This window comes from Hippocampus guttulatus, chromosome 1, assembly GCF_054856545.1.
Source record: "Hippocampus guttulatus isolate MCC_2025c chromosome 1, RoL_Hgut_1.0, whole genome shotgun sequence".
NCBI classification, from domain to species: Eukaryota; Metazoa; Chordata; class Actinopteri; order Syngnathiformes; family Syngnathidae; genus Hippocampus; species Hippocampus guttulatus.
The window spans coordinates 11,536,071-11,563,370 of NC_141261.1; the positions used below are offsets into that span (position 1 = coordinate 11,536,071).

Sequence of the window (27,300 nt, forward strand, 5' to 3'; positions counted from 1 at the left end):
ATGAATTCATGCCATTGCAGGGCATGAAATAAACCGATTGGCGTAAAATCCTCGTAGTGGCTCATCTTGAGAAAAGAGGTGAGTCGTGATTGGCTCGTTACCTGAGCCTTGAGCAACTGTGAAGTAATTTTCACTTGACGGAAAGTGGCAAAATGGCCGCCCCCCGGGTGCTAGTGAAGAACGGGTGGAAATGCGTAACGCGTACTCCACAAACGAATATTAATTAGACTGCAGTGTTTCGACAAGAACATATTGTCAAGATCATTTTGTGATTGACTTCCCCTTTTAGCGGTTCAAATATTTACAGCCTGATAGTTTTTTGTTGCACCGTGGCGAGACAGACTGAGTTTTTGGATGACACCCGATAGCTCACTTTAACACCAATCAGGATGAAAAGTGCCTATTTATTGTCTCACACTCCTTAATCTTTGATGTGCCTCACAAATTCCCCCACTCCTGTTAATTGCTCTCGTGCAATATTTGAAAGGAGGGAGAACGTGAAAGCTTTCCGGATAGATAATGATCTCCACATCTTTATCCCGGATAATCCCTTTCAAGCTTGCTGAGGAAAAAACCTGACATACAAGTGTGACATCTCATATCCATAACTCTTTGTTACTGTCCGTTACAAAAGTACCCCCTCGGTTCACCTGCGAGATTAAATTCATTGTCCCTCAGGGAATAGGCTCTGTTTAAGTGGATAATGTATTTTAATATCCCTTGCCTGTCAGGCAATCGTGGTCATTTTAGCTCAGTTTGGAGGGCTTCAGGCTGCCTTCAAGGGATCAAAAAGGCATGTTCAGCTTCTCCCTTTCTTTTTTTTTTTCTTGTTTGAGTCGTGTTTGAAATATTGGGTTAACCCCATTACTGTGCCACATGCGGTTTTGAGCATAAAATGGCAGCCTGAGCCGGGTAATTAATTTCAAAGGATCCAAATGTGTTCGGGAGAATTGCTGCCCAATCAGAGCTGAGAGGCAGTACCAAAAAAACGGATAGGATTGATTTTGATTAAATTGGCATGACCTCTCTCACTGAATAAATGACTCGTCGATTAAAAGCCGACGTTGTCGGCCGCCATCGAACACGCCAGTGACGCTCAAGTGTTGTTTAGCTCCCTGACAACTTACCCCCAGTGATTATATTTATGCTCAAATCTGTGCTCAGAGGAATCCGCTTCTTTGTAATAACCGAGATAAAAACTAATGTCCTCCAAAAAGAGCTAATTAAATAAATAATTCGAAAACGCTGCGATTATTTGCCCGAGGGCAGTTCATCTTTAGCATGGTTATGAGATAAATGCCTGTCGAGGTTTTTTTGCTACTCTTTGGAGATCAGAGTTTAGGGGCCATCCGTAGATTTTTTTTTTGTCATTCTTATTTTTATTCTTTGTTGATTATGATTATTATCATATACAAGGTTACATGATTATTCCCTGAATGTTTTTTGCTTTCTCTGCAGTGTGTTTTTTTTCAATGACTGCAACAAAATGACTTTGCCATGACTCTCAATAGAACTATTCAAAGCATTTTCAAGCAATTATTCTTCTTCCTTTGAATTCTTTAGCGCTAACCAAACAAATCCGACTCATGTCCTTTTTTTAATGAATTTTGAGGGGAAAATAAGCACATTTTCATTGTTTTTTACAAAAGGTGTTTGCAGCACACTGAATTTAAGGCCATGTTGACACTACAATGCTTTCAAGAGCTGCTCTCACGACAAGATATAGATGATTGGTGGCGGCTTCTCGGAGATTGTATTCTACAATGATACACTAGATTTCGAGTCATTTGTCCCCTGCACCTGCTGTAGAGATCTTTTCATGTGTACAGAACATTGGTCAGATTTATTTCGAACATCAAAACAGTACTCAGAGGGTCATTTTGTACTGTGCTTTCAAATGAAGTGTATCTGATCTTACTCTGTTTACATTTACGGAGCAACTGAAGTGCATGAGCTGCTCAGCCCCCCCCCCCCCCAACATGTGCATACACAGCTACAGAAGTAGCAATTGGGGATGCAGCATCGCAGGAAAAACATCCATCCATCCATCCATTTTCCAATCCGTTTTGTCCATCCCAGCCGTCTTCGGGCAGTAGGCGGGGGACACCCTGAACCGGTTGCCAGCCAATCGCAGGGCACACAGAGACCAACAATCATCCGTGCTCACACCTAGGGACAATTTTGAGTGTTCAATCAGCCTGTCATGCATGATTTTGGAATGTGGGAGAAAAACGGAGTACCAGGAGAAAACCCACGCAGGCACGGGAAGAACATGCAAACTCTCTCTCTCTCTCTCTCTCTCTCTCTCTCTCTCTCTCTCTCTCTATATATATATATATATATATTTTTTTTTCCCACCTTTCTGTGTGGAGTGTGCATGTTCTCCCCGTGCCTGCGTGGGTTTTCTCTGGGTACTCCAGTTTCCTCCCACATTGCAAAAACTATTTATTTTATGAATTTAATTTTTTTGTCACCATGTGAGCAAAATGACAAAGATGTGCAATGGTATTTGTGGTACTCTTGACAGCCGTGCAAGTCTGTACGATCACATGCTTAATGTTTAAAACAAGCGAGAAAGTAGCGCGTTAAATTGAGTCATTGCGATTTACGAGCGTGGGGCTGTCGTAAGCCAGAGATAAACTGATACACCTTTGAATTTGTGAGGACTTTCTGCGACATCAGACTGTTCTTCAACTCTTAGAAATGGAAGCATCTGCACGACACCGCGCAAGGGCTACCTACCTTGCTGACTTTTCATCTGTCAAATCAGGTTATATTTCACCGCAGCAAGCGCATTGACAGGTAAAGCGGCACAAGCACACTCTCTGCGTCAGATGAAATCTGTCAGGCTTGACTGATGACGGCGACAGTTGAAATGAGAATCTTTGTTGTTGTCGCATGCCGGGACAATCTGTTGTCGAGGCTCAACCTTCCTTTATTGTCGCGCAGCCGAGCGGGTCGACTTTCTTCCTGCTGAGATTTTACTGACATTTATGAGGAATAATCGAATCAATTTCAGTAACTGGCGAAAGGCCGATCTTTATCTTTTGTCTCGGATGTGTTTTTCTCCGCTTTCGCTCGTTAATATTCATAAATGCAAGAGCAGCACAATAAACACCGTAATTGAGTGAATTTTACTGGGGGAAATGTTTATACATGAGACTATACGATAAAGCTCGACAACTTATTTTTATGCGTAACGGTAGAGTGAGATATATAATACGAGTATGCAGTGGAACTTTTGGACGGCAACAAGTTTAATTTATGATTATCATACCGCAAAACAGGGTGAGTTCGCACATTTGGCCTCGGTTCGTGTAAATATGACTGAGGGAGCAAAATTGTCCATATTAGCAATTTAAGTACAGTTGCACGGTATGTGTAGATCTTGCCATAAAGTGCACTGTTCTTATCGAGTCAGTGCAGCGAAATCAAACTGTAACAACTTGTAGCCGAAGTCCTGCTTATGTCATGCTGCAGCACAGGGAGCCAATTAAAATGGGCTGAGATAAACTCCGGGCTCAATTTTGAAATGCTTGAGGATAGCGGGCTCGTTCGTTTGCACGTTACCGCAAGCAGGACTACATTTTAGTTTCATTTCCTTCAACCAAAACCGATGTTGTCAACTGTCTGATTGAGAAACACCTTGTAAAGTTGCTGGACAGTAAATCGTACGGGTCTGTGTGTGTGTGCGTATTATTTCCCACAGAGTTACCGTGTTGGATAACGGAACCCTTCGGATATCCAATGTTTCAAAAATGGATGCCGGTCTGTACACATGCGTCGCCAGAAACCAGTTTGGTGTCGCTAGCAGCAGCGGCAGCCTTTTGGTGAAAGGTAAGAACTTGTGTTTTGTTCGATTCATCTTTCCAGTCCAGTTAAGTGCGATAGAAATTGGATGGATGGATTGGCGAGATTCATCTTCCTTCACTTGAAACATTAACATGATATTAGATCTCAATGAATGGTAAAAATGCATAAACAGTGTCGGACTACACTTTTACATCTGTTGGTCGTCAGCTTTTGACAGTCTGGAAGTACCTACAAACTGTCGGTTTCCACGTCTGTCCGAACACATCATCGTCTGTATCACCAAGCTATGTTAATACTGGTGGAAAGTCATAATTACAGGTAACTTTTATACAAAAAACAGTTAGCCCACAAATCTAAACTGATCTCATTAAAAACTGAACATCCTTTCCGTTACTTCTGTTTTTGGCCAGCACACTGGAACGGTCACATTGCAGCAGTTCAGAGTCACAAAATGCTAAGGTCGACTTTTCAGTCTGATTCTAAGCGACTATTTGCTATCGTTGCATACTGGTATTGATGTTTCTCTGTTGAAAAACTGCGGCTCAGCATCGCATATCAGTGACGTACCATTAAAATGATCAAACCGTTCCAGTACGGTTAAAAATAAATAAAATCTAGACTTCCTTGAGCATCAGCCATTTGTTGGGCTTTAAATCACACCAAAATCACACACTTCAGCCAAGGGGCCCATGTGCACTATGGCCTCTTAAATAAATTATATACGGTCCAGTTAGTTGATGGAGCAAGCGAGCCAAAGGCTGATTGCATTTATTTGCCTTGATGTTGATTTTTTTTTTTTTTTTTCAAGACAATGGCTTTTTTTTTAACACCTTCTAAATAACACTCCTCTGCCACGCAATAAGATCTCTGGGTCATTTTAAAGAGCAGAGTTGACAACAGTGCTCTATTAGAGTGCCCCTTGGTGATTCCTCTTCGAATCTACTTTGAATTGCAAATATGTTTGCACAGAAGCCCAATTATTCCTTCTACCCCCCACTTCCTTTCTTGACATGTAGAAATTGGCTTTAAAAAAAAACACCGACTATAAGAGTTGATATTTGGAGAATATTATAAGCTTCTAATTTTGCATTTGTCTTTCTGCGTTAAAACTGAGACGAATGACTGATTGGGTGAGGTGATTGTCAAGTTACAGTATCGCTTTAACGTGGTCTGTGTCTATGTTCACGTCTATTCCTGAAAAAGAACTACAGTGACTGGAATCACTTATTTTGTTGGCCTTTTTCAATGATCGGCCAGAGCAGTGTTTAATAAATATTTCATGGTGTATTACCTGCTGTGATGTGCTTGGTGGCGGGCCTCTGCTTTAGAGAGAGGTAGTGGCTGCTGGTTTTGGACCGTTTCATCCGTTTGAGTGGAAATTTTGACATTCAGTTAAAGGGGAAGTCAACAAAAAAAAAAGTGTTCTCTGCGGCCACGGTAGTCTTAACACGGTAGACTGATTAATATTACATACAGTGGTATCTCTATTTATGAACGTCTGTTCATTAGAAATTTTCACGTTACGAAACGCCTCAACAGGAAAATATTGCCTCTTGTTACGAAAGAAATTTCAAGATACGAAAGCTAAAAATACAGTATGGGCTGCAAGTTGCAGCTCAGAGTTTCCTGAACGCAACAAAATTATAGCTGCTCTGCCATTGGCTATTACCTAGCATCTTCATGGCATCCCATTCACGAAGAGGGACCTCTATCGTATGAGTCTACGTGTGTAGATCGATAAATAAATAGATGTGTGTTTCGATAATTTTACGTAATTGTGAATCACCCAGAAAGAATGTTCACTAGTCGGGCAATCGCTGGCGATGCTGATGTTTGCCTTGGACATTTTCAAAGGATTGTTAAAAGCTGACAAAAGCAAATGTCTTTGGATCAGTTCTTTACAAAACGCCAAGCAAAAACCACTTCTGAGAAAGAACATGAACTAAAGAGGGCAACGATGAGGACGCAGGTAAAAGTAAAATGACCATCATTTTTATTCTTTATTCTGTTTTTTTATATGATGCACAACTCTCATTTATTGTGCAATAATCTATTTGTAACATGTATTTGTTACATATTTTGATGCATTTTTATGCTTTAGGCAACATTTATATGTGAATTTTGGGGGGACATGGAACGGATTAGGGCATTTACATGGAAAACGCGTCTCTCCTTACAAAATGTTCTAGTTAAGAAATTTCTTCCAGGACCAATTAATTAATTCCGTAAATAGAAGTCCCACTGTATGTAGAATGACAATTAAGCCGCAGAATCCACCGTTCTCAGATCGTTACCTAACCCTTGAGCGACCGTTTCAGTCGACAGCAAGTGGCAAAATCGCCGCCCCTGAACTAGATTAAAAAAAATGAGTGAATTTTGCGCCTGACCTCATCTGCCATTATTAATCAGAATGCAGTATTTACACTCGTGTGGGCGCATGCAACATATTGTTAAACTTTCTTTCTGGCTCCTGAGCTCAATCCTCCTTCCATATACCTACTTGTTTTATACCTTGCTTTCCAGAGTGTAAATTGTTCTTCCGTCTAGCGTTCACGTCATGCTTTGTGTTCCTCCCAAATGAGAAATTAAACTGCAGACATAGCATTTAGGCTCTACTTGATCAGTATGAGCATACTGAGGCATAACCACAAAATTTGCAGCAATTTCTATGCTAATTCCGATGCAAATATTAAAATGTAGGTTGTAAAAAAAAAAACTAAATGTCGCTTCAGAGCTATAACAACACAACTGTACCGAATGAGGATTATGGTGTGCATAGCAATACTGTACGTGGTGAATGAGGAAGCCAATTTGTGATTTTCTCCTGCAGTCATAACAAGAAACGAGCGTGACAGCTCTGCTATCAGCGGCAGAAAGTTTCTCTCGTTTTGCATCTAGTGCTGAAACTTTGCCCGGACTCACCTAGAATGCACCGCCACCACCAGCCAGTTCTCCTTAGCCACTACCGGATAAACAACTTGCCTTGTTTTGACAGAGCTGAATATAGACCTTTACTCCCCCTGACATGCTGCATTGGCTCCTCTCTCTATTAGATACTTATGACATGCATGTATAATTCACTGCTCACCGGACTCTCACCCTTCGCTGTATTATCGCCTCGGTGCAGTTAGACGAGAAGCCCGTATGAGACGGAATAAAGATGATGCTGGTGGAGTAAATAACAAAAAATGAAGCGCAAACACAAAAAGCCAAAGAAAGTGTTGACACAGACTTAAATTGCAATGCAGGTAAAGTTTATTTTTCTTCTTTGCCGCCGCAGCGGTATCGTGACATAAAAGAATGCGCCTTAATTTATGCAACTCACATAAGAGGTACAATATTTGTTCCCCGGCAGACCAAATAGAATTTATTCCGAGTTGTCTCGATATCTGGGCGAGGACTAAAAGAAAAAAAAAAGTGTTTTGTTTTTTTTCCAATTACAGTTACCAGTAAATGTTTGTGGAGAGGATGAGTACGCATCTGACAGGGACAATTTATGTCCGCGCTTGAAAATGTATGCAAAAAAAGTGTGTGAATCATGAATGGGGAAAAAGAAAGAAATATTTTTTAGTGGCGGCACAGTGGTAGACTGGTTAGCACATCAGCGTCACAGTGCAGAGGGTTCAATTCCGGCACCTGTGTGGAGTTTGCATGTTCTCCCCGTGCCTGCGTGGGTTTTCTTTGGGTATTCCTCCCACATTCCAACAAACATGCATGATAGTTTGATTGAACACTTTAAATTTTCCCAAGGCGTGATTGTGAGCACAAATGGATGTTGGTCTACGTGTGCCCTGCGATTGGCTGGCAACCGGAACGGTTCAGGATATACCCCACCTACTGCCCAAAGAAAGCTGAGATAGGCTCCAGCACACCCGCAACCCTCGTGAGGATAAGCGGTTCAGATAATGGATGGATGGACGGATGGATGGATGGATGGATATTTGTTTTTGTATTTTTCTGAACCAGCGCTCCATGTTCCCAGAACCAACTGTGATTACAAGCCCCGCTGGTCATCTGGACGTGACGGTTGGGGAGAGCATCGTGCTGCCCTGCCAGGTGTATCATGACCCCTCGCTGGATCTCAAGTTCACATGGTTTTTCAATGAGCAGCTCATCCACTTTGGCAGCGCTGGGGCTTATTTTGAAAGAGTTGGGGGGGTAAGTCTTTGTCCTTTGTGTCTGTGAAAGTAATATAACACAACAGCCACATACTGTACTAAAAACAACAACAAAAATCACTCGCGTACATAAATGGTGAGGGTGGAGCTCTCAACTGCAGACAAATATCTTTTGACTGCACACTTAACTGGAGTTTAAAGTGCCTCTTGAGAGAGCTGGTCTTCATTATAAAAAAAGATGTACTAATTCCATCTCTTATCAGTTTACAGATGAAATTATCCCATACATCGGGGAGCAATGTCTTCATTGTTTGCTTAGTATAAACATACAGATAAGTGTTTAGGGCTCTGTGGGTTGCCTGTTCAGCTGGTAATCACGCCGCTTCCATCGGCAAGAGCAACAACCAGTTAATTCATGATGCAGCGTGCAGCCAAGCATCAGGCTTGATCATCCATTACAATGTTTGCGTCCGAAAGAAGATAAGCGGTTATGATGTGCTTCATCGTTCCATCTTGATTTATCCATTTATTTTTTTTCTTCATGATCTTGGCCGATGGTCGCCTCATAATCTGCACTGCCCTACAGTTCATTTAAACCCTTGACCCCCCCCCCCCCCGACACCACTTGGATAATGTTGTCTATTTTTCAGGATGTTTTATTCAACGCTGCTGCAAAATGCCCCCACTTGTAATAGGCACTGCAGCTCCTTGTAAACAGAACGTGCCGTATATGATCATCCTTGTGCAATATACCGTATTTTCCCCGCTATAAGGCGCTTCGGAGTATAAGGCGCACCGTCAATGAATGGCCTGTATGCGTTGACACCCCGCTGCAAATGTGACTGGCTGCTGCCTTTAGGCAGGACTGCACGCAGCAGTATATCATATTGCATCTTTTCATTTGGATTTCACTCTATAATCTGTGTATGTTGTTATGAACTGCAATATCGTCGAGCGCTATTTTTCCTCTTTAAAATACTGCAACAACCATTGGTGCAACTGTTTTTACAATAAGAGAAATAAATACATTTTGTAGAAATGCCTCTATTTATTTAGAAATATACAGTATATCCATGGTTCATTGAAAACTAATTTGTTCATAAGTTTGTTTCGACTCTCACCTTGAGGTCACCTGGGATAAGCCGGAGCGAAGACTGGTGGATCGATGGATTGTTGTTAATTATTTGTTTCTTTTAAAAAGTAAATGCAATACGTCAGAAATAGATTTTTTTTTTCCTGAATTTAAGATATTACGTAGCCTGATGGTTTGGAAGTTCCTATGTGTTTGGCATTGAACCGTATTTGTGCAGTAAAAGAGTGAAATAGACGAATCTGAGAGAAAAAAAATCCCCTACAAAAACCTCAATTACTGCAAACGGTGTGTCTGAGGTTAAGCCAGCGATTTCACGACCAGAATATCTCCCACATGACTTCAATACCAAAAAACAAAAAGTGAAAAAATTAATTAACCCGAAATGTTTTGACAGCACTCCGCCGGGGACATAATGATCCGCAATATTCAGCTAAGGCATGCTGGGAAGTACACATGTGCGGTCCAGACCAAGGTGGACAGTGTGTCCATTGCCACTGATGTCGTGGTCAGAGGTAAGATAAGATCCATGTGCCAATATTGTTTCAAATTTAGAAGCACACATAGTATAGTATTGTACATGAAAGAGAAAATATTTGAATCTCACCGTGCGGGAGAGCTGTGAGACATTTTTCTCGGCATGCTCATATTTAACTAAAATACTGTAGCTGTGTTTTGCATTTGAATTTGAATTGATTTTCCTCCTCTTTTCCGCACCGCTTTTTTCCCCCTTTGTTCAAACAAGGCGATTAGTGTACAATTGATAAGAGCTCTGTAGGAATATAATTGCTTCTTAGAATAAAGATGAATATAATTAACAGTGGCAAAGGGGGAGCACACTCTATTTAGTATTTTCTGCCATCTAAGTTTAATTTTAAAAGTTATAGTTTTTAAAAAAAAATGTACGTGTGATACATTATTGCTCATGCTTAACTTACTCGGCACAGCCTGAATCGCACATTCCTGGGTTATAACTGATTCATGTACCGGAAACCACTGACATGGAAAAAGACACAATGACACAATTATTTCTGTCATCGTCCCTGTAGGACTTAGGCAAAGTACCGCCAGCGGGCCACAGCCAGCTCATCCACAGTCTCTGATCGGCCTTTGCAGTCTTCATAAAGTCAAGATTTTAAAAAATAATTATAATAATGAATTAAAAAGGAAACTATGTACAGTTTTTAGTTTGCCGTGCAATTGTGTGGGCAGTACAAGTGAGCCTTGGCTGACTTAGGGACGTTGTACCGATAATTTAGTGACTCCGCTGACGTTTCTTGCAATTTTTTTCCGAAAAGTGTGTGTGTGTGTGTGTGTGTGTGTGTGTGTGTGTGTGTGTGTGTGTGTGTGTGTGTGTGTGTGTGTGTTTTCCTCATTACAACAACATACTGTATATGAAGCAACTATTTAATGAAACAATACAATTTAATGCTTGATAAGAAATACACTCCACTTTGTCACATTACCACTTTGGAAAATAATTTTGCACCGTTTCGTCTAGGTCCTCCGGGCCCCCCCGTGGACTGTCAAGTGACTGAGATGACAGAGACCACAACACTTTTGACCTGGGGACCCGGGACGGACAACCACAGCCCCATTCTCAGCTATACCATCCAGGCCAGGTCACCTTTTTCCCTCGGGTGGCAAGCCGTTACCACTGGTGGGTTGCTTCTACCCAAATGATTTTTTAAAAAAAACAGCCCGGGGGCTGATCCTTCAGGGTTTTGATGAAAGGTAATTTGGTGTAATGTCTCTTAGTTCCTGAGCTGCTCGGGGGAAAGCAGCTGTCAGCCACTGTCATTGACTTGAATCCCTGGGTGGAATACGAGTTCAGAGTATTAGCAACCAACAGCATTGGAACAGGCGAACCCAGCAAAGCTTCTCGAAAGGCCCGCACCAAGGACACGCGTACGTAGGGCAACTTATTGATACGCAATCAATTTCTCCTAACGGCGCCGACAGTAAGTTTATCTCGTAGCTACGCGGATTAAAAGCAAGAGAAAACATATTCAGCTCACCATCACATATCCCGCAAGAACTCTCTTGTGCCACTTTGCTCCTGCTGCCGATTTAAAAGTTCACCGCTGTTGATGTCAGGCACATCCGGCGGCTTCACTCGCCGTTGTGAAGAGGAAAATGTCAAGTGACGATAGATGAATGATTTGAAATTGCACTTGGCTATTGTGTGAATTTCACATGTAGGACATTCATGTCATTTCTGTTTGAAATTAGAAATTGCTTGAAATATCTCACTGTGACTCTATTAATGAAAATATTACATTGAGTAGAGTTTATGGAGAATATTGATTGATTGATTGATTGATCGATCGATTGATTGAGCCGCACGGACCATCTAATTCACCCTCTCTGCTCATATAATTTTAGTTCCCACGGTAACTCCGGCAAGAATAAATGGTGGTGGAGGGGGACGTTCAGAACTGGTCATCACTTGGGAGGTAAATCGAGTCTTTTTTTTTTTTTTTTTTTTTTTTTTTTTGAGTGGACAATTTTGTGTTTTCCTCAAATACATTTCTGCACATTCTGCCATTTCTTTTAAACATTTTATTTTTTTCTGTGAACTGTAACATAAAGATTAACGCTCAAGGCCTGTTGGAATAGTCCCCCCCTTTTTTTTTTCCTCCTCGGTATAAAGCTACCGGTACTTATGCAGGATGATAAGTACTTGCAATTTCAGCATCACCCTCAGCCGTATTCCTCCATATTTCATTTGGTATTAATAACTTTAAAGATCACGTTCTTGAGTCATCCCTGTGAGTCATCTTATCCTTCCCTAGCCCGTTCCAGAGGAGCTGCAGAGCGGCCCCGGTTTTGGCTACGTTGTGGCTTTCCGCCCACTGGGCACGCAGGGCTGGATGCAGGCTGCCGTCACATCCCCTGACGCTTCCAGATACGTCTTCAAGAATGAGAGCATCCCCCCTTATTCATCTTACCAAATCAAAGTCGGGGTTTACAACAACAATGGAGAAGGGCCTTTTAGTCCAGTGGCGACCATCTACTCAGCAGAGGAAGGTGTGTACAATGAGTGTAGAAAAACAAACACATTTTTTAATTTATACGTGTGTGTGTGTGTGTGTGTGTGTGTGTGTGTGTGTGTGTGTGTGTGTGTGTGTTGTATTTGTGTGTGTGGGTATATATATATATATATATATATATATATATATATATATATATACAATACAAATATACAAATACAATATACACACACAAATATAACACACGCACACACACGGCTATGCAGTATGTAGCATCAAACTACTGGTGCGTGGTGTGTGACAGTGAGCCTCGCTTCAGAGAACATAAAACAGCTGCGGCTTCCACGAAATAGACACACAAAACGTGTTCTGATGTCATTGTTGCTGCTGTACTCTTGTTCTCTCTCTTTTTGTTGATAAACATCTTTAAATCCATCCACTTTCTCGGTACCGTGTATTAGGGCTGTGTGATATGAACAAAATGTTCATATCAAGGTAGCGATATGATAACACAATATCGTCCACCCGTACCATACATCCTTTTCAGGGAGCTGAGGCTTATCCCACCTGATCTTGTGTGAAAGATATTCATTCAAATACATTTGCAAGGTGTTTTAAATACAGTTTTCACCATTCCACATGATGTAAACACATCTAAACATGAAAACACACTTTTGTTTTTTGTATCGTTTCTGTATTGTGCATTTTCACCTATTGGCAGGGGTGCAAAAATGTGGTGTGCAGGTACGCACGCATGTGCACTAAAAATATTCAATCCGCACCAGATTCGATTGTGCCACTGCACATTTGCACCCCAAGGAGCTGAGCATTGGACCGGGCTCAAGGTGCAAAGTGGTAGGGAGATGAGGGGTGCTTTTGTAATTTCCAGCTCCTCCCATTCCAAATTCTACCATAACACCTCCCTCCCCGCTCTCCATCCATCCATCCATCTTTGACCGCTTATCTGGAGTCGGTTCACGGGGCCAACAGCTTTAGTAGGGAAGCCCAGATGTTCCTCTCCTCAGCCACTTGTTCCAGCTCTTCCCCGGGAATCCCAAGGCATTGCCAGGCCAGCTGGGAGACATAGTCTCTCCAGCTTGGCCCGGGTCGTCTTTGTACATCTTTGAAGTTAGCGTAGCATTAAAAAAATAATAATAATAAAGTTTTTCTTTCGTTTCCTCAAGCTGCTTTTATGCAAACTACCCAAGTGAGAGAACATTCACTTGTCACAGTGCCTGTTCAATTTTTAATGTCGTAGTAACCACAAAATGTGTTCTATTTTATTTTGGGGTATAAATAATAAGGTTATTGCTACAGCTACTGCTACTACTAATAATAATAATAATATTAATAATAATAATAATGTGGCTTTTAAAAATGGTGTGAAGCAAGTATACGTTTGGACTGCCTTGTGTACATTTCAGAGCCCAGCCGAGCACCAGGGAGGCTGAGGGCGAAGAGCATCTCCGCATCTGCGGTGGAGGTCACCTGGAAGCCTCTCGCCTGGAGCAACAATCGCAGACGCATCCTTGGCTATGAGGTCAAACCAGCACATGCCCACACAATAGCAATTGTATCACAAAAAACAATGTACATCTTGTAGCTTTTTCTTGCTTTTAAGTTGACACCCATTCGCCACGCATAATTTATGCATTGGTATACTGTATAAGTGAGGACAACATCCTTTACTTTATCTGGATGCACTCCATCGGTATACTTCATTCCATAGACTGTCAATATGTGGGGTTACAGATGCGGGGCAATAACATGTACTTTTTGTTGTGCTGTGTTTTTTTTTTTTGTTTTTGTTTTTTTTAGTTGCAGTACTGGGGGGTAAAGGAGAAGCGGGAGGCAGCCAGTGTGATTAGGACGGTGGGGAATAAGACGTCCGTGCGCATCAGGGATCTGGAGGGCAGCAGTACCTATTTGATATCTCTGCGGGCTTATAACAGCGCTGGAGTGGGTCCGCAGAGCAGCATTGTCAATGTCACCACCAAGAAACCTCGTAAGAACTCCTTTTATAACGTAGCTGGCGTAACATGGCGCCCATTGGTGTGTGTGTGTGTGTGTGTGTGTGTGATTTTTGTGTTGTCCCCCCCCCCCCCTTGCCCAGGCACGGCATGTTATGTTTTATATAGGGAGTAGAAAAAAAATGTTGGCTGAAACCTTTTTATGGGTTGTGTATGACATTGTTATTTTAGATGACAGACAACACAAGATAAATATTTCCTTCCCAGAGTAAAACACAGTACTTTAGACCAACACGAGTCAGTTGGGAATTTGAAACAAACATAGTCTGCCCCTCAATACTTCTAAATGCCCTTATTAATGAAAGCCAGCCTTCCAAGTCTGATCAAATCCCAAATAGACTGTGAAGATCAGTGAAATAGCAAGGAAAAATACAATTAAATTCACTTCAGAGGTTAGAGGTGTTATTTAACTTTCAATGTGTGTATGATGAGCAAAACAACATTGATCTTGTTCCCCAATTGATTGGCGATACCCCTTTTGAACTCCCTACGACCGCCTGTTTGACGGTATTCGTCCTGCAGCTCGTCGAAGTGAAAATCATCCACCAACTTCTGGTTCGTTTTGTCAGTTCATTATGTCGCTAATTTAATGGACCGTCTCCTCCATAATGCAAATTATGCTTGAAGAGGATCTGGCAGTCAGTGTCGGGCCGCGCTGTGCACGTTGTTTTGACACGATTTCGCATGTCACAAAATGACTGCATGGCAACTTGGCCGTTTCTCATAAGACGGATGCGTCCAACAGCTGTTTATCTTCGACTTTACATTTGAATGCGACGCTTTTGAAATCTGTTAAGCAAGGTGTGTCCTCACCTCCTCCCTCTCGCAAGCAAACAGCCTTCTTCTACTTCCACACCACCTGCGTCACTGTTCAACTGTTAATGAGAAATATCCTTCATGCCAAGTTGGTTCTTGACTTTAATGTTTATTGACTGGCTTGCCTTGTTGTTTTTATCCCCTCGCCGCCGCCTCTTCTCCTCCCCTCTCCGACTTTCTCCCTCCCACTCTAGCGCCCAGTCAGGCCCCCGTCAAAATCATGTGGAACACTTCCAATTCCAAGGTCATCCTGCACTGGGACCAAGTCCACGCTCTTGACAACGAGTCTGAAGTGACGGGTTATAAGGTAATGAGTGTAAAGCCTTGCACTTTACCAACGAGAGAATAAACTCAACATGACAGTGTTCGCTCACTTATTGCGGTTAATGAGGACCGGGATCTAACTGCAATAAGTGAAAAACCGCGAAGGACGGTTTGCTCCCTACCTAGGATTTTTTGTGTAAGTGTTTGTGGGTACCAGCATGTTTAAAATAGGTACAGTAATTATACTTTACATATTTGCGATAAAGACGACAGCAGTACAAATATTTATTTAAATATTTTCAATCTAAAATCTTATATGTCCACTGGATGGCTGAAGGCACATTTAACATGCATTTCAAGTTAGAAGTTTCAGAAAGAGTACAAAGTACTGTACCGAATAGGTACAGTAGTTCGTAGTAGTGTTCGTCATAGTACAGTATTGTGTTCAACTAACAAGGCCCAGATTTCCCACGATGTGAATTTGTGAGGACCGTATTTTCCGCACTATAAGGCGCAAGTAAAACCATTCAATTATCTCAAAAGCCGACAATGCGCCCTTATAATCTGATGCGCCTTCTATCTGGATCGATATTCCGATTTTTTTTTTGGACTTAGTATTTTAAATGTTCTGTAAAGTTCTTTGTTACGGCTGCAGCGGTTGTAAAAGTGCAATATAAAGAAAACTCATTGGATTGTATTCCCTTTAGCGTAGCTCCATCTAGTGGATGCATAACGCAACTGCAGCCACTATTGGAGCTTCTATGTGCCTTATAATACTGTGCACCCTATAGATGAAAACTGTTTTAAAATAGACCATTCGTTGCAGGTGCGCCTTATACTCCGAAGTGCCTTATCGGGTGGAAAATACGGTAAACTGAGACTAAATTATCATTATTTCAGTTTGTATACTTTTTTTTTTTTTTTTAGTTGTCTGCCTTGACTGAAAAGTTTGGGAAACACTGCATTATATTGTTTAAGGGTCCCCAATGAGTTGTTCAGTGACCTTCACCATAGCCTTGTCATCTGTCCGTATGTGTTTCGTTGTGCAGGAAGCAAGATGATATTGTGTTCATTCCGTAGGTGATGTACAGCCAGGACAAACACAGCCGTCCCAGCGTGGTGGAGACCAACACCACGTCCTTAGAATTGTCGCTGCCCGTCAACGAGGACTACGTTATCCAGATCAAACCTTTCAGTGAAGGCGGGGAGGGCATCAGCAGTCGCCAGATTACAATCCCCAAAATAGCAGGTTGGTCATTCTGCCAATACATGACACATGAAATGTGCAGACAGATCATTTCTCGTCACAGTTGCTGATTCACATTAAATCATAACTCGTAAGATGAGAATTGAGTGTGTAGTGTAAGTATAAATGTTAAGTGCATGTCAATGAATTTTGTAGTGAGTGTTGCCCTTGACCAAAAACTGACATGGGTGTAATTTTTTAAATTATTTATTGATTCCAAACTATACATCACAAGAGCCCTGAGAAGCGTCACTTTGGAATGTTACAGAGAGAAGGCTTTTGATTTCACTGCAAATATGGATACGCTATTGATCCCCCGCCTCCTCAAAATCAGTTATTTAGTATTTGCAGAGAACCTAAGACGTCCAATTTAAAGAAAAAAAAACCTTTCTAAAGATTGTAGGAGAGCAGCAGATCAAATGTATCCATTTACAGTTCCAGAGGCAACACAAATATTATTCGCAAGAGTATACATCGAAGGACTCCGTGTAAATAATGTGCTTTACTTTACTTTTTTTTTTTGTTTTGCAACTGTTACACAAAACGTCTGGCATCTCTAAAATGATGCTTGATACACTAGTGCCACCCAGTGGCTCGAGTAGCACATCCCCGTGGATGCATTCTGATACACCATTGAACAAGAGCCACTAAAAGTGCCGGATTGAAGGAATCAATAAATGATCGGCCTTCACAAAGATGATCATACTCAGTTCCATCTGTCAGGGACATACGCGCAGTATGCTTCGGATCGAAAGGGGTCGCCTTGGTAAATGTCCACCGGAAGTTAAGACGGTTCATTTTGGAACAATGTCACATTCAAGCATAATTATAAATAATTCATTTGTGTTGAGTTGAGAACATTTCCAACTCTGAAAATTCACACAATGTTGCTACCCTCAGGACTGTCCTGTATCATCTATTTTTTTTCAAACATTTCGATCATTTTATGTCTTCACACGAAAGAGGCAAACCAATGGAAGCATCTCTCAATTTGACATAAACCCGAACCAACAAACTAAACATTGAGGACCGTAATCTTTAAACAGCTTCGATACAGCTCTTGTGTTAACTCTTATTCGATGCACGTGTTTGTTTTTGTTGGAAGATTCCATCGCTGCGGGAGCCGCCTCAGTGTCTTCATCACTTCCTGTGGCCAACCTCGCCGCTGTCATCATCACAGCCAGGACCATGCTATGACCGATGTTTGCAGGAAGTCAGCGCCGCGGCCTAACATCCAGACAATGAGCTGGCACGGTGAAAGACGAGAAGCCCCCGGGAGCCTCGCCTCGGCTTCCACCTGCTTCCCACCCAACTGCGTCTTTTGTCCTCTCCTAGCTGCAAAAGATCAACTTGTGAAGAACGCGCTTCATCCTTGAAGGAGTCATTGAAAGAAACTGGCCCACTTATGTGACAGGAATTGACCTGCAGCCTTTTTTGGATGTTTTATGTTCTTTCCTCGCTTCTAATATATGGATAGTGTCATGTATTGGAAGTTGTGTACTCGTGAGACTTTTCCTGGATTTGCATTCTGGAATGTGGGGACAAGAAGAACTTTTTAGACAAAAAAAAAAAAGAAACGAGTGACATTCTTGTGAAGCGCGCTTAACGATAAAATTCCTCTTGCTCCATTTAAACTGAGTTTTGGAAGACATAAAAAAAGAAAAAAGAATAGTTTCTCATGCTGGGCGAAACAAGGTAGCCCGTTGCCCTTTGACAAGCTCCTATTTGGGACTTCTGTGACTTAACTTGGATATTATCGATGTTTTTCAGGCTGCATCCCAGCAGCCATTAAAACAGACTGGAACCAAAGTTGTGATTCATAGACAAGACAAGGCCAAACCTGCTGATGGTGCGAGCGCTGGTGAATCGATGTCTTACCTCCTTCCTCCATGTCCCCTCCTCACCAAGTGCAGTGACGGCACGCTGAGAGTTGTGCACTCGACGTATGGAATCCTCAGGTCCCAATTGAGCCTTAAAAGTCTTCTAATTAGGATCCGTGTTATTGTTGTTGTTCTTCAGCAGTTCCGTTCATTTATGCTCCTCATTTGTTTCTCCTTGTCGTATTGCGTGTTGTATGTACTTTGGGGCAACGTGGGCTCAAACAACCTCTTTTCTCCTGTCTTTCATGACGAGAGACTGACCTTTCTGGGTTGCTTACTAAGTATGGATTCTTTGTCATTTGCCGTTATTCAGATTGGGATTGGCAAAACTGCTGGAGAGTCCAGATGGTTGAACAAGCTTTTAATAAACATGATGCCGATTTCCTGCTCAGTCCCTTCCTCTTTTTTTTTTAATTTCTTTTTTTTTTCTTTGTTTGTTTATTGAAAGACATCCTTTTTTTTATTGCCCCTCCGTGAGTCGTCACCTTACCGTGGTGGAGGGGTTTGTGTGTCCCAATGATCCTAGGAGCTAAGTTGTCTGGGGCTTTATGCCCCTGGCAGGGTCACCCATGGCAAACAGGTTCTAGGTGAGGGGCCAGACAAAGCACGGCTCAAAGACCCCTTATGAAGAGCAAAATATATGGACCAAGGTTTCCCTTGCCCGGACGCGGGTCACCGGGGCCCCCCTCTGGAGCCAGGCCTGGAGGTGGGGCTCGTTGGCAAGCGCCTGGTGGCCGGGCCTACACCCATGGGGCCCGGCCGGGCACAGCCCGAAGAGGCAACGTGGGTCCCCCTTCCCATGGGCTCACCACCCATGAGAGGGGCCAAAGGGGTCGGGTGCAATGTGAGCTGGGCGGCAGCCAAAGGCGGGGACCCTGGCGGTCCGATCCTCGGCTGCAGAAGCTAGCTCTTGGGACATGGAATGTCACCTCTCTGGCAGGGAAGGAGCCCGAGCTGGTGTGTGAGGCAGAGAATTTCCGACTGGATATAGTCGGACTTGCCTCCACACACAGCCTGGGTTCTGGTACCAGTTCTCTCGAGAGGGGTTGGACTCTCTTCCACTCTGGAGTTGCTCAAGGTGAGAGGCGCAGAGCAGGTGTGGGCATACTCATTGCCCCCCGGCTCAGTGCCTGTACATTGGGGTTCACACCGGTAGACGAGAGGGTTGCCTCCCTCCGCCTTCGGGTGGGTGGACGGGTCCTGACTGTTGTTTGTGCATATGCACCAAACAGCAGCTCAGCATACCCACCCTTTTTGGAGTCCTTGGAGGGTGTGCTGGAGAGTACTCCTGCTGGGGACTCCCTTGTTCTGCTGGGGGACTTCAATGCTCACGTGGGCAATGACAGTGAGACCTGGAGGGGCGTGATTGGGAGGAACGGCCCCCCCGATCAGAACTCGAGTGGTGTTTTGTTATTGGACTTCTGTGCTCGCCACGGATTGTCCATAACGAACACCTTGTTCAAACATAAGGGTGTCCATATGTGCACTTGGCACCAGGACACCCTAGGCCGCAGTTCGATGATCGACTTTGTAGTTGTATCATCGGATTTGCGGCCGCATGTTCTGGACACTCGGGTGAAGAGAGGGGCGGAGCTGTCAACTGATCACCACCTGGTGGTGAGTAGGCTCCGCTGGTGGGGGAAGATGCCAGTCCGTCCTGGCAGACCCAAACGTATTGTGAGGGTTTGTTGGGAGCGTCTGGCGGAATCCCCTGTCAGAAGGAGTTTCAACTCCCACCTCCGACAGAGCTTTTCCCATGTTCCGGGGGAGGCGGGGGACATTGAGCCCGAGTGGACCATGTTCCGTGCCTCTATTGTTGAGGCGGCCAATCTGAGTTGTGGCCGTAAGGTGGTTGGTGCCTGTCGTGGCGGCAACCCCCGTACTCGCTGGTGGACACCAGCAGTAAGGGATGCCGTCAAGCTGAAGAAGGAGTCCTATCGAGCCTTTATGGCCTGTGGGACACCAGAGGCAGCTGACGGGTATCGACTGGCCAAGCGGAACGCAGCTTCGGTGGTCGCCGAGGCAAAAACCCGAGCGTGGGAAGAGTTCGGTGAGGCCATGGAAGCCGACTTCCGGGCGGCTTCGAGGAAATTCTGGTCCACCATCCGACGTCTCAGGAGGGGGAAGCAGTGCACCACTAACACTGTGTACAGTGGGGATGGGACGCTGCTGACTTCGACTCGGGATGTTGTGAATCGGTGGGCAGAGTACTTCGAAGACCTCCTCAACTCCACCAACACGCCTTCCTTGGAGGAAGCAGAGCCTGGGGACTCTGAGGTGGGCTCTCCTATCTCTGTGGTTGAAGTCACCGATGTGGTTAAAAAGCTCCTCGGTGGCAAGGCCCCGGGGGTGGATGAGATCCGCCCGGAGTTCCTCAAGGCTCTGGATGCTGTGGGGCTGTCCTGTTTGACACGCCTCTGCAACATCGCATGGTCAACAGGGATAGTGCCTCTGGATTGGCAGACCGGGGTGGTAGTCCCTCTTTTTAAAAAGGGGGACCGGAGGGTGTGTTCCAACTACAGAGGGATCACACTCCTCAGCCTCCCTGGTAAGGTCTATTCAGGGGTGCTGGAGAGGAGGGTCCGTCAGGAAGTCGAGCCTCAGATTGAGGAGGAGCAGTGTGGTTTTCGTCCCGGCCGTGGAACAGTGGACCAGCTCTACACCCTTAGCAGGGTCCTCGAGGGTATGTGGGAATTCACCCAACCAGTCTACATGTGTTTTGTGGACTTGGAGAAGGCGTTTGACCGTGTCCCTCGGGGAGTTCTGTGGGGGGTGCTTCGTGGGTATGGGGTACCGAACCCCCTGATACGGGCTGTTCGGTCACTATACCACCGATGTCAGAGTTTGGTTCGCATTGCCGGCAGTAAGTCGGAATCGTTTCCAGTGGGGGTAGGACTCCGCCAAGGCTGCCCTTTGTCGCCGATTCTGTTCATAACCTTTATGGACAGAATTTCTAGGCGCAGCCGAAGCGTTGAGGGGATCCGTTTTGGGGGCCTCAGTATTGCATCCCTGCTTTTTGCAGATGATGTGGTGCTGTTGGCTCCTTCAAACGGGGCTCTCCAACTCTCACTGGAGCATTTCGCGGCCGAGTGTGAAGCGGTTGGGATGAAGATCAGCACCTCCAAATCTGAAACCATGGTCCTCAGTCGGAAAAGGGTGGAGTGTCCCCTCCGGGTCGGGGAGGAGATCTTGCCCCAAGTGGAGGAGTTCAAGTATCTTGGGGTCTTGTTCACGAGTGGGGGCAGGAGGGAGCGGGAGATCGACAGGCGGATCGGTGCAGCGTCTGCTGTGATGCGGACGTTGTATCGGTCTGTCGTGGTGAAGAAGGAGCTGAGCCAAAGGGCGAAGCTCTCAATTTACCGGTCGATCTACGTTCCAACCCTCATCTATGGTCACGAGCTATGGGTCGTGACCGAAAGAACGAGATCCCGGATACAAGCGGCCGAAATGAGTTTTCTCCGCAGGGTGTCCGGGCTCTCCCTTAGAGATAAGGTGAGAAGCTCGGTCATCCGGGAGGGGCTCAGAGTCGAGCCGCTTCTCCTCCACATCGAGAGGAGCCAGATGAGGTGGCTTGGGCATCTGATTCGGATGCCCCCTGAGCGCCTCCCTGGTGAGGTGTTCCGGGCATGTCCCACCGGGAGGAGACCCCGAGGAAGACCCAGGACACGCTGGAGAGACTATGTCACCCAGCTGGCCTGGGAACGTCTCGGGATCCCCCGGGGAGAGCTGGAAGAAGTAGCTAGAGAGAGGGAAGTCTGGGCTTCCCTGCTAAAGCTGTTGCCCCCGCGACCCAGCCCCGGATAAGCGGTAGATGATGGATGGATGGATGTTTATTGAACATAAAACATATATACAGTAATAATTTGACAGAAAATAAGGTAGATAAAAAAAGAAAGAAATCAATCTGCATACAACACAGTTATTATGTTCAAGGGAGTAGGAAGAAGTAAAAAACGTATCTAGTCCTACCCCGTTATGTGATTGTATCTAATAAATCATTTTTATATCAATCAGAAAAGAAAAAAAGTAAGAAGAAAGAAGTCTCCATTAAGGCTCATACTTTACCCTTAACCGTGATATTTTTACAACTTTTGGTTTGTATCGGGATTATATACTTCCACACCCTGACACTCTTGTGTCAATTTTCTCTTGTATTCATAATGGATATTTATATACCTTTCTCTATTTATCAACTTAGTTCTGATTTATCATTATATTTAATGTTTTGAATTTATCATTTTAACTCTGATTGATGTAGGTTGTTTGCACTATTTTTTTGAATTTGTTTTTGAACTCAGCAAGCGATTTACTCATTTTCAGGTCCGTTTCGAGATTATTCCACAGATTAACACCTTTGATAGATACACTTCTTTGCTTGATGTTTGTTCTTGTTTTGAGTTTTTTGAATAAGTTGGTACCTCTTAAATCATAGCTGCTTTCTCGAATTTTGAAAAACGTCTGAATGTTTTGGCAGAGCAGGTTATTGTGTGCTTTGTACATTAATTGGGCAATTTTAAAGTCAACCAGGTCATAAAATTTCATCGTATTTAATTTGATAAATAGTGGATTTGTGGGTTCCGTATATTTTGATCTATTAATAATTCGAATTGCTTTTTTTTGTAGGTTGAGAATAGGGAGTGTGTTTGTTTTGCAGGCATTTCCCCATATTTCCACACAGTAGGTCATATATGGTAATAATAATGAAGTGTATAATGTGTACAAAGATCTCTTATTTAGCACTTCCTTGGTTTTGTAGAGGATCCCTACGGTTTTGGCTATTTTTCTTTTTACGTTATCGATATGTGGCTTCCAACATAGTTTTGAGTCTATTACTAATCCGAGAAACTTGGTTTCATACGCTCTTTCTATCTCAATTGAGTTTACCATAATTTTAGCTTGGTGTTTGATTGGTCTTGTGCCAAAAACAATTAACTTCGATTTTTTCAGGTTAAGTGACAATTTATTTCTGTCGAACCAGTTTTTTAATTTGTTTCATTCGTTTTCTACGGTTGTCAGGAGCTGTTTCAGATTTATTCCAGAACAGTAGAAAGTTGTATCATCAGCAAATAGGACACATTTAAATTGTTTTGAGACCTTGCAGATATCATTTATATATAAGATGAATAGTTTTGGACCAAGCACTGACCCCTGAGGAACTCCGTGAGTGATTTTCAGTTGATTCGTTTTTTTATTGTTGAGTTGCACGTACTGATATCTGTTTTCTAAATAACTTTTTATCCATTTATAAGCTACACCTCTAATGCCATATCTTTCTAGTTTTTTCAATAATATACTGTGATCTATTGTGTCTTAACTAATGACAGTCATCTTGACACTTTGCGATGGTCTTTCCACAGCCAAAACTGTCATGAAGACCTTCAACTCTTTTGTCTGAACAGGAACTTCACAATAGAAAATGTCAAAAAAACGCCCGCTGTGCGATGTCGCAGGGCACACTGAAACACTGACCATCCGCACTCACACTCACACCTAGAGACAATTTTAAGGGTTCAATCAGCCTGCCATGCATGTTTTTTGGAACGTGGGAGGAAACCGGAGTACCCGGAGATAACCCACGCAGGCACGGGAGAACATGCAAACTCCACACATGAAGGCCGGCGGAGCTGGAATTGAACCCACGAACTCTGCACTGCGAGGTTGATCCGCTAATCATTGGACCACCGCTCCTCCCCTCTCTCTCTCCCCCCAGTATTGTTTTCAGTCTGCATTAATATTCATAAGATGCATTCACATGATCAGGAATGTCATTTTATTTGCATTTCCCCACCACCCTCAATACTCTAAATTAGAGCTGCCACTCTTGAATATTGGGGGGTGGGGGGGGGGCGGTCGAATATTCCATGCATTACTCAAATAATCAGATGCAATTTAGTTTTGCATTAAAATGTTTTGCAAGACCATTTGTTTTCCCCCGATTAGTGTTCATTAACCGATGTTGTTTATTATTGTTTAGTGATGGGAAAAAAACAAAACAATTTGGGGCTTATTGTTTTCCCAAATTAAAAGCAGATGTCTTCAAATGTCTTATTTTGATTAAGTACAAACCCCTCAAAGGAAAAGGCAATCCCCATCAGAAAAATGTTCCCCACCCTTGCTGTGTAGAAGAGGCCACACTGTAATTCCTGTTGTCCTCAAACTGCCCATTACAACTGTGAAATCACATAAATGGATAATAGATGGGGGTGTAAGGGTACACCAAAATGCTGGTTACATTCGGGGCTGGGAACAAAAGCAAAAATAACTGCTCATGTTTTGTATGAACGGGAAAACATGTAATAACATTGAAAATGAAAATTGCACAAGTGGATTCTGCTTTCCAGAGCTTCAGATGAATATTTTTTAACTAGGACCACATTAGCCCCGAACTAAAAATTGTTGTTAATAGATAAAGTTAAGTTTGTTCATTCATGTTTTCAATTCACATTTTATTGCACAAGTATTGACACAACACAAACTCGACTGTATCATAAATTATTCAGCTTAAACACTAAAAATGTAAAGTTAATGTTGTCTGTCTATATGTGCCCTATTTTTATGCCCAGCGCAAGTTTAGCGCAGAGTGCAGTCTTGTGTGCATCGTTGGTGTTTTCTTCCTTTTGATACTTTTTTTTTTTTAAGACAAGGGCAGGGAGAAAGGGGCATTTGCGCCATAGTGGGAGTGAACAAAGTCGACTTAACTTTCTGGCCAATGAAAGCGGCTCCACTCGTTCCCTTGACATTCAGCCCAGGAGAGGCCAGTTTTGAACTGGAGTCATGGAAAAAATTACAGCAAGCTTTCACAGACCATATAAAATGATATGGGGGGGGGGGGGGGGGGGTTAATTTTGACATGTGCTCTAAATACAGGCAGTAAGGCAAAGGGAAGTCAAGTTCTTGTCTTGTTTATTTGTTTGAGAGGAATGCAAGTACAATGTACAGCAAAGACACGGGCACGACTTGACGGACAAGCACTGCAGTAGAGCTGAAGCTGCAGAGGAAGAAGGAGTGCAGAGGGTCCCAAAGTCCAAAGGTCCACAGCATCTGCAGTTGCTCCCAGGTGAGACAAGCACGTCACGTGTACAGGATGATCCAATGTGATTGACGGGAAGGTGACAAGCTCACGTGCACTGTTGATGATGTAAGGCTCTCTTTCTTTACGTTCCCTCTACTGTCCATCGAGACCACGGTGACAACTTCACTGAACTCGACCAGATCCACTAACTACAAGGTACATGGTTTCTTTGTTTTTGGTCCATCTTCCATTCCGTTCACGACACACAACGGAGCTACACCACATGGGAATGTTTCATACCTCTTGACAAAAGAAAGAAAAAAAAATGATCACAACTCTTATCGGTCACATGATACAAACCTTTGCACTAGTTCTGGGTATGAGGACACAAGTCCCGAGGCCTTGTCAACACTCTGGCACTTGAGTAATTACATTTCTAGTTTAATACAAAAAAAAAGTTTCACAAATCTCATCCCATTTAATTGATAAGTGGCATATTGCACGTCCGTACAGTCAAAATAATTTCTAATCAGAGTGATGCACATTGCGGGATCAATTGCAACAATCTTGATGAAATGAATGAAGCAGAAATAAAAGGTGGAACTGCAACAGAGAGTATTGTTATTTTTCATTCTGGAGGGGAAAAGAAGTGTATGCGTATTCAATGAAAAAACATACTGGGCAAGGTCAGATGTGGGGGGGAAAAAAAGCCTGTATAGAGTTTATTATCTCTGCAATCACTGGGTTTTAGGATTATGTACCCTGGGTAAATCTGCACCTTATTTGGGTGAGCACTTTTCATTTCCCATCAGGAAGTTAAATTTCCTCTTTAAAACGACACGACTCTCATTTGTATTGCGATTCATTTGACCTTTGCTGTTTCTGTCATAATCTGCAATCTGCATCTGTTGGTTTAAATGCATTACTCAATTGAGGCCCCGTAATGCAAAGATATTGCCATGCGAGTATGAGCTCAAATACTGTTACAGAAGCCCAGTGATGATCTTAATCTACTCACTACACAAATATGCAGTTGAGCTCCTTAGGCTGGAGAAAGAAGGGAAGCAACTTGGCCCTTTTGAAACATACTGAACTGCTACCGTATGGGAAGAGGAAGTGCCTTCGTAACTCCTGATTTCTAGACCCAAAGACAGAAATTGTTGAAATGTACAATCCGTCAAGTTGCAAGTTAGTTACATTCATACACGCTACTTCTACAGTACAACCCAAAACTCAAATTAGGTGTTGGGCCTCAAATGCACCACCAGAGGGCGATGTTGTTCTTTTCGATTCAAGTCTACGCTCCTCAATCAGTGCAACGCGGATAGGACATGAACTATTTGGCCATTTCAGTAGTCGTGGAAGTTATTAAATGCATTACTAATGAAGAAACATACACAGCAGGGCTTTGCGAACAAGGTTCTCTACTACTACATACATCTCCTAGTCTCTTGTGTAAAATGACAGAGTTGGACAAGGGCTCCATCATGGCCCAAAAATGAATCGAATCACTTTGAAGCTTCAAAGGGAACCTTGTTGGATTTTTTTTTCCCCCTCGGGAAAGTTAACCACCACTCTTTTTGTTCTCTTTGCAACATCACCTTCAAGCATTCTGTCACAAGAATGCAAATCTGTTTCAACAGAAATCAGAAAAGCAAAATTAGATTAAAAAAAGGAGTTCGGTTCCCGGGAAAGGGGGGGGGGGGGGGGTTGAAGGGTGCTGTCAGCTGGAGCGATAAAGTCACTGCTTCTCATCCCAGGAAATCAAGACTGTAGACGAAAACAGAAGACAAGTGCAGTTTTAAAGCAAAGTTTTCTCACTCTGTGATTTCAAAATAACTAAACTGGCTTGTACTTAAGACAATAGCAGATCATTTATTGCCGTGGTAAGTCGGTCATGGCCTGTTAGACGCCTCATGCTGTTTTAGTGTCGTGGTTCCTTCATGTACAAATGCGCCGACAAATGATTTGTCACAGTTACAAAGCTCGATTTTTGTGCTCTGTGTTCGAAGCCCAAATTTTTGTTTAATCGTGAGCT

General features: G+C 43.3%; 2 protein-coding genes across 7 annotated transcripts in view; one reads left to right on the forward strand and one right to left on the reverse strand.

The window, feature by feature from the left end:
* The window catches only part of cntn3a.1 (contactin 3a, tandem duplicate 1), a 77,423-nt gene extending 58,782 nt beyond the window's left edge, over nucleotides 1–18,641 (forward strand). For both annotated transcript variants that reach the window (XM_086109628.1, XM_086109637.1), the window contains exons 12-23: nucleotides 3,710–3,837; nucleotides 7,796–7,971; nucleotides 9,419–9,536; nucleotides 10,523–10,681; nucleotides 10,780–10,929; nucleotides 11,407–11,477; nucleotides 11,817–12,051; nucleotides 13,439–13,554; nucleotides 13,833–14,019; nucleotides 15,055–15,167; nucleotides 16,205–16,373; nucleotides 17,476–18,641. In XM_086109628.1, the coding sequence (XP_085965754.1) occupies nucleotides 3,710–3,837; nucleotides 7,796–7,971; nucleotides 9,419–9,536; nucleotides 10,523–10,681; nucleotides 10,780–10,929; nucleotides 11,407–11,477; nucleotides 11,817–12,051; nucleotides 13,439–13,554; nucleotides 13,833–14,019; nucleotides 15,055–15,167; nucleotides 16,205–16,373; nucleotides 17,476–17,567 (1,714 nt within the window). In that variant the 3' untranslated portion in view covers nucleotides 17,568–18,641. The remainder of the gene's footprint in view (nucleotides 1–3,709; nucleotides 3,838–7,795; nucleotides 7,972–9,418; nucleotides 9,537–10,522; nucleotides 10,682–10,779; nucleotides 10,930–11,406; nucleotides 11,478–11,816; nucleotides 12,052–13,438; nucleotides 13,555–13,832; nucleotides 14,020–15,054; nucleotides 15,168–16,204; nucleotides 16,374–17,475) is intronic.
* A 6,495-nt stretch (nucleotides 18,642–25,136) lies between these two features.
* The window catches only part of LOC147210372 (band 4.1-like protein 1), a 41,616-nt gene continuing 39,452 nt past the window's right edge, over nucleotides 25,137–27,300 (reverse strand). For all 5 annotated transcript variants that reach the window (XM_086109676.1, XM_086109658.1, XM_086109652.1 and 2 more), the window contains one exon: nucleotides 25,137–27,032. In XM_086109676.1, the coding sequence (XP_085965802.1) occupies nucleotides 27,027–27,032 (6 nt within the window). In that variant the 3' untranslated portion in view covers nucleotides 25,137–27,026. The remainder of the gene's footprint in view (nucleotides 27,033–27,300) is intronic.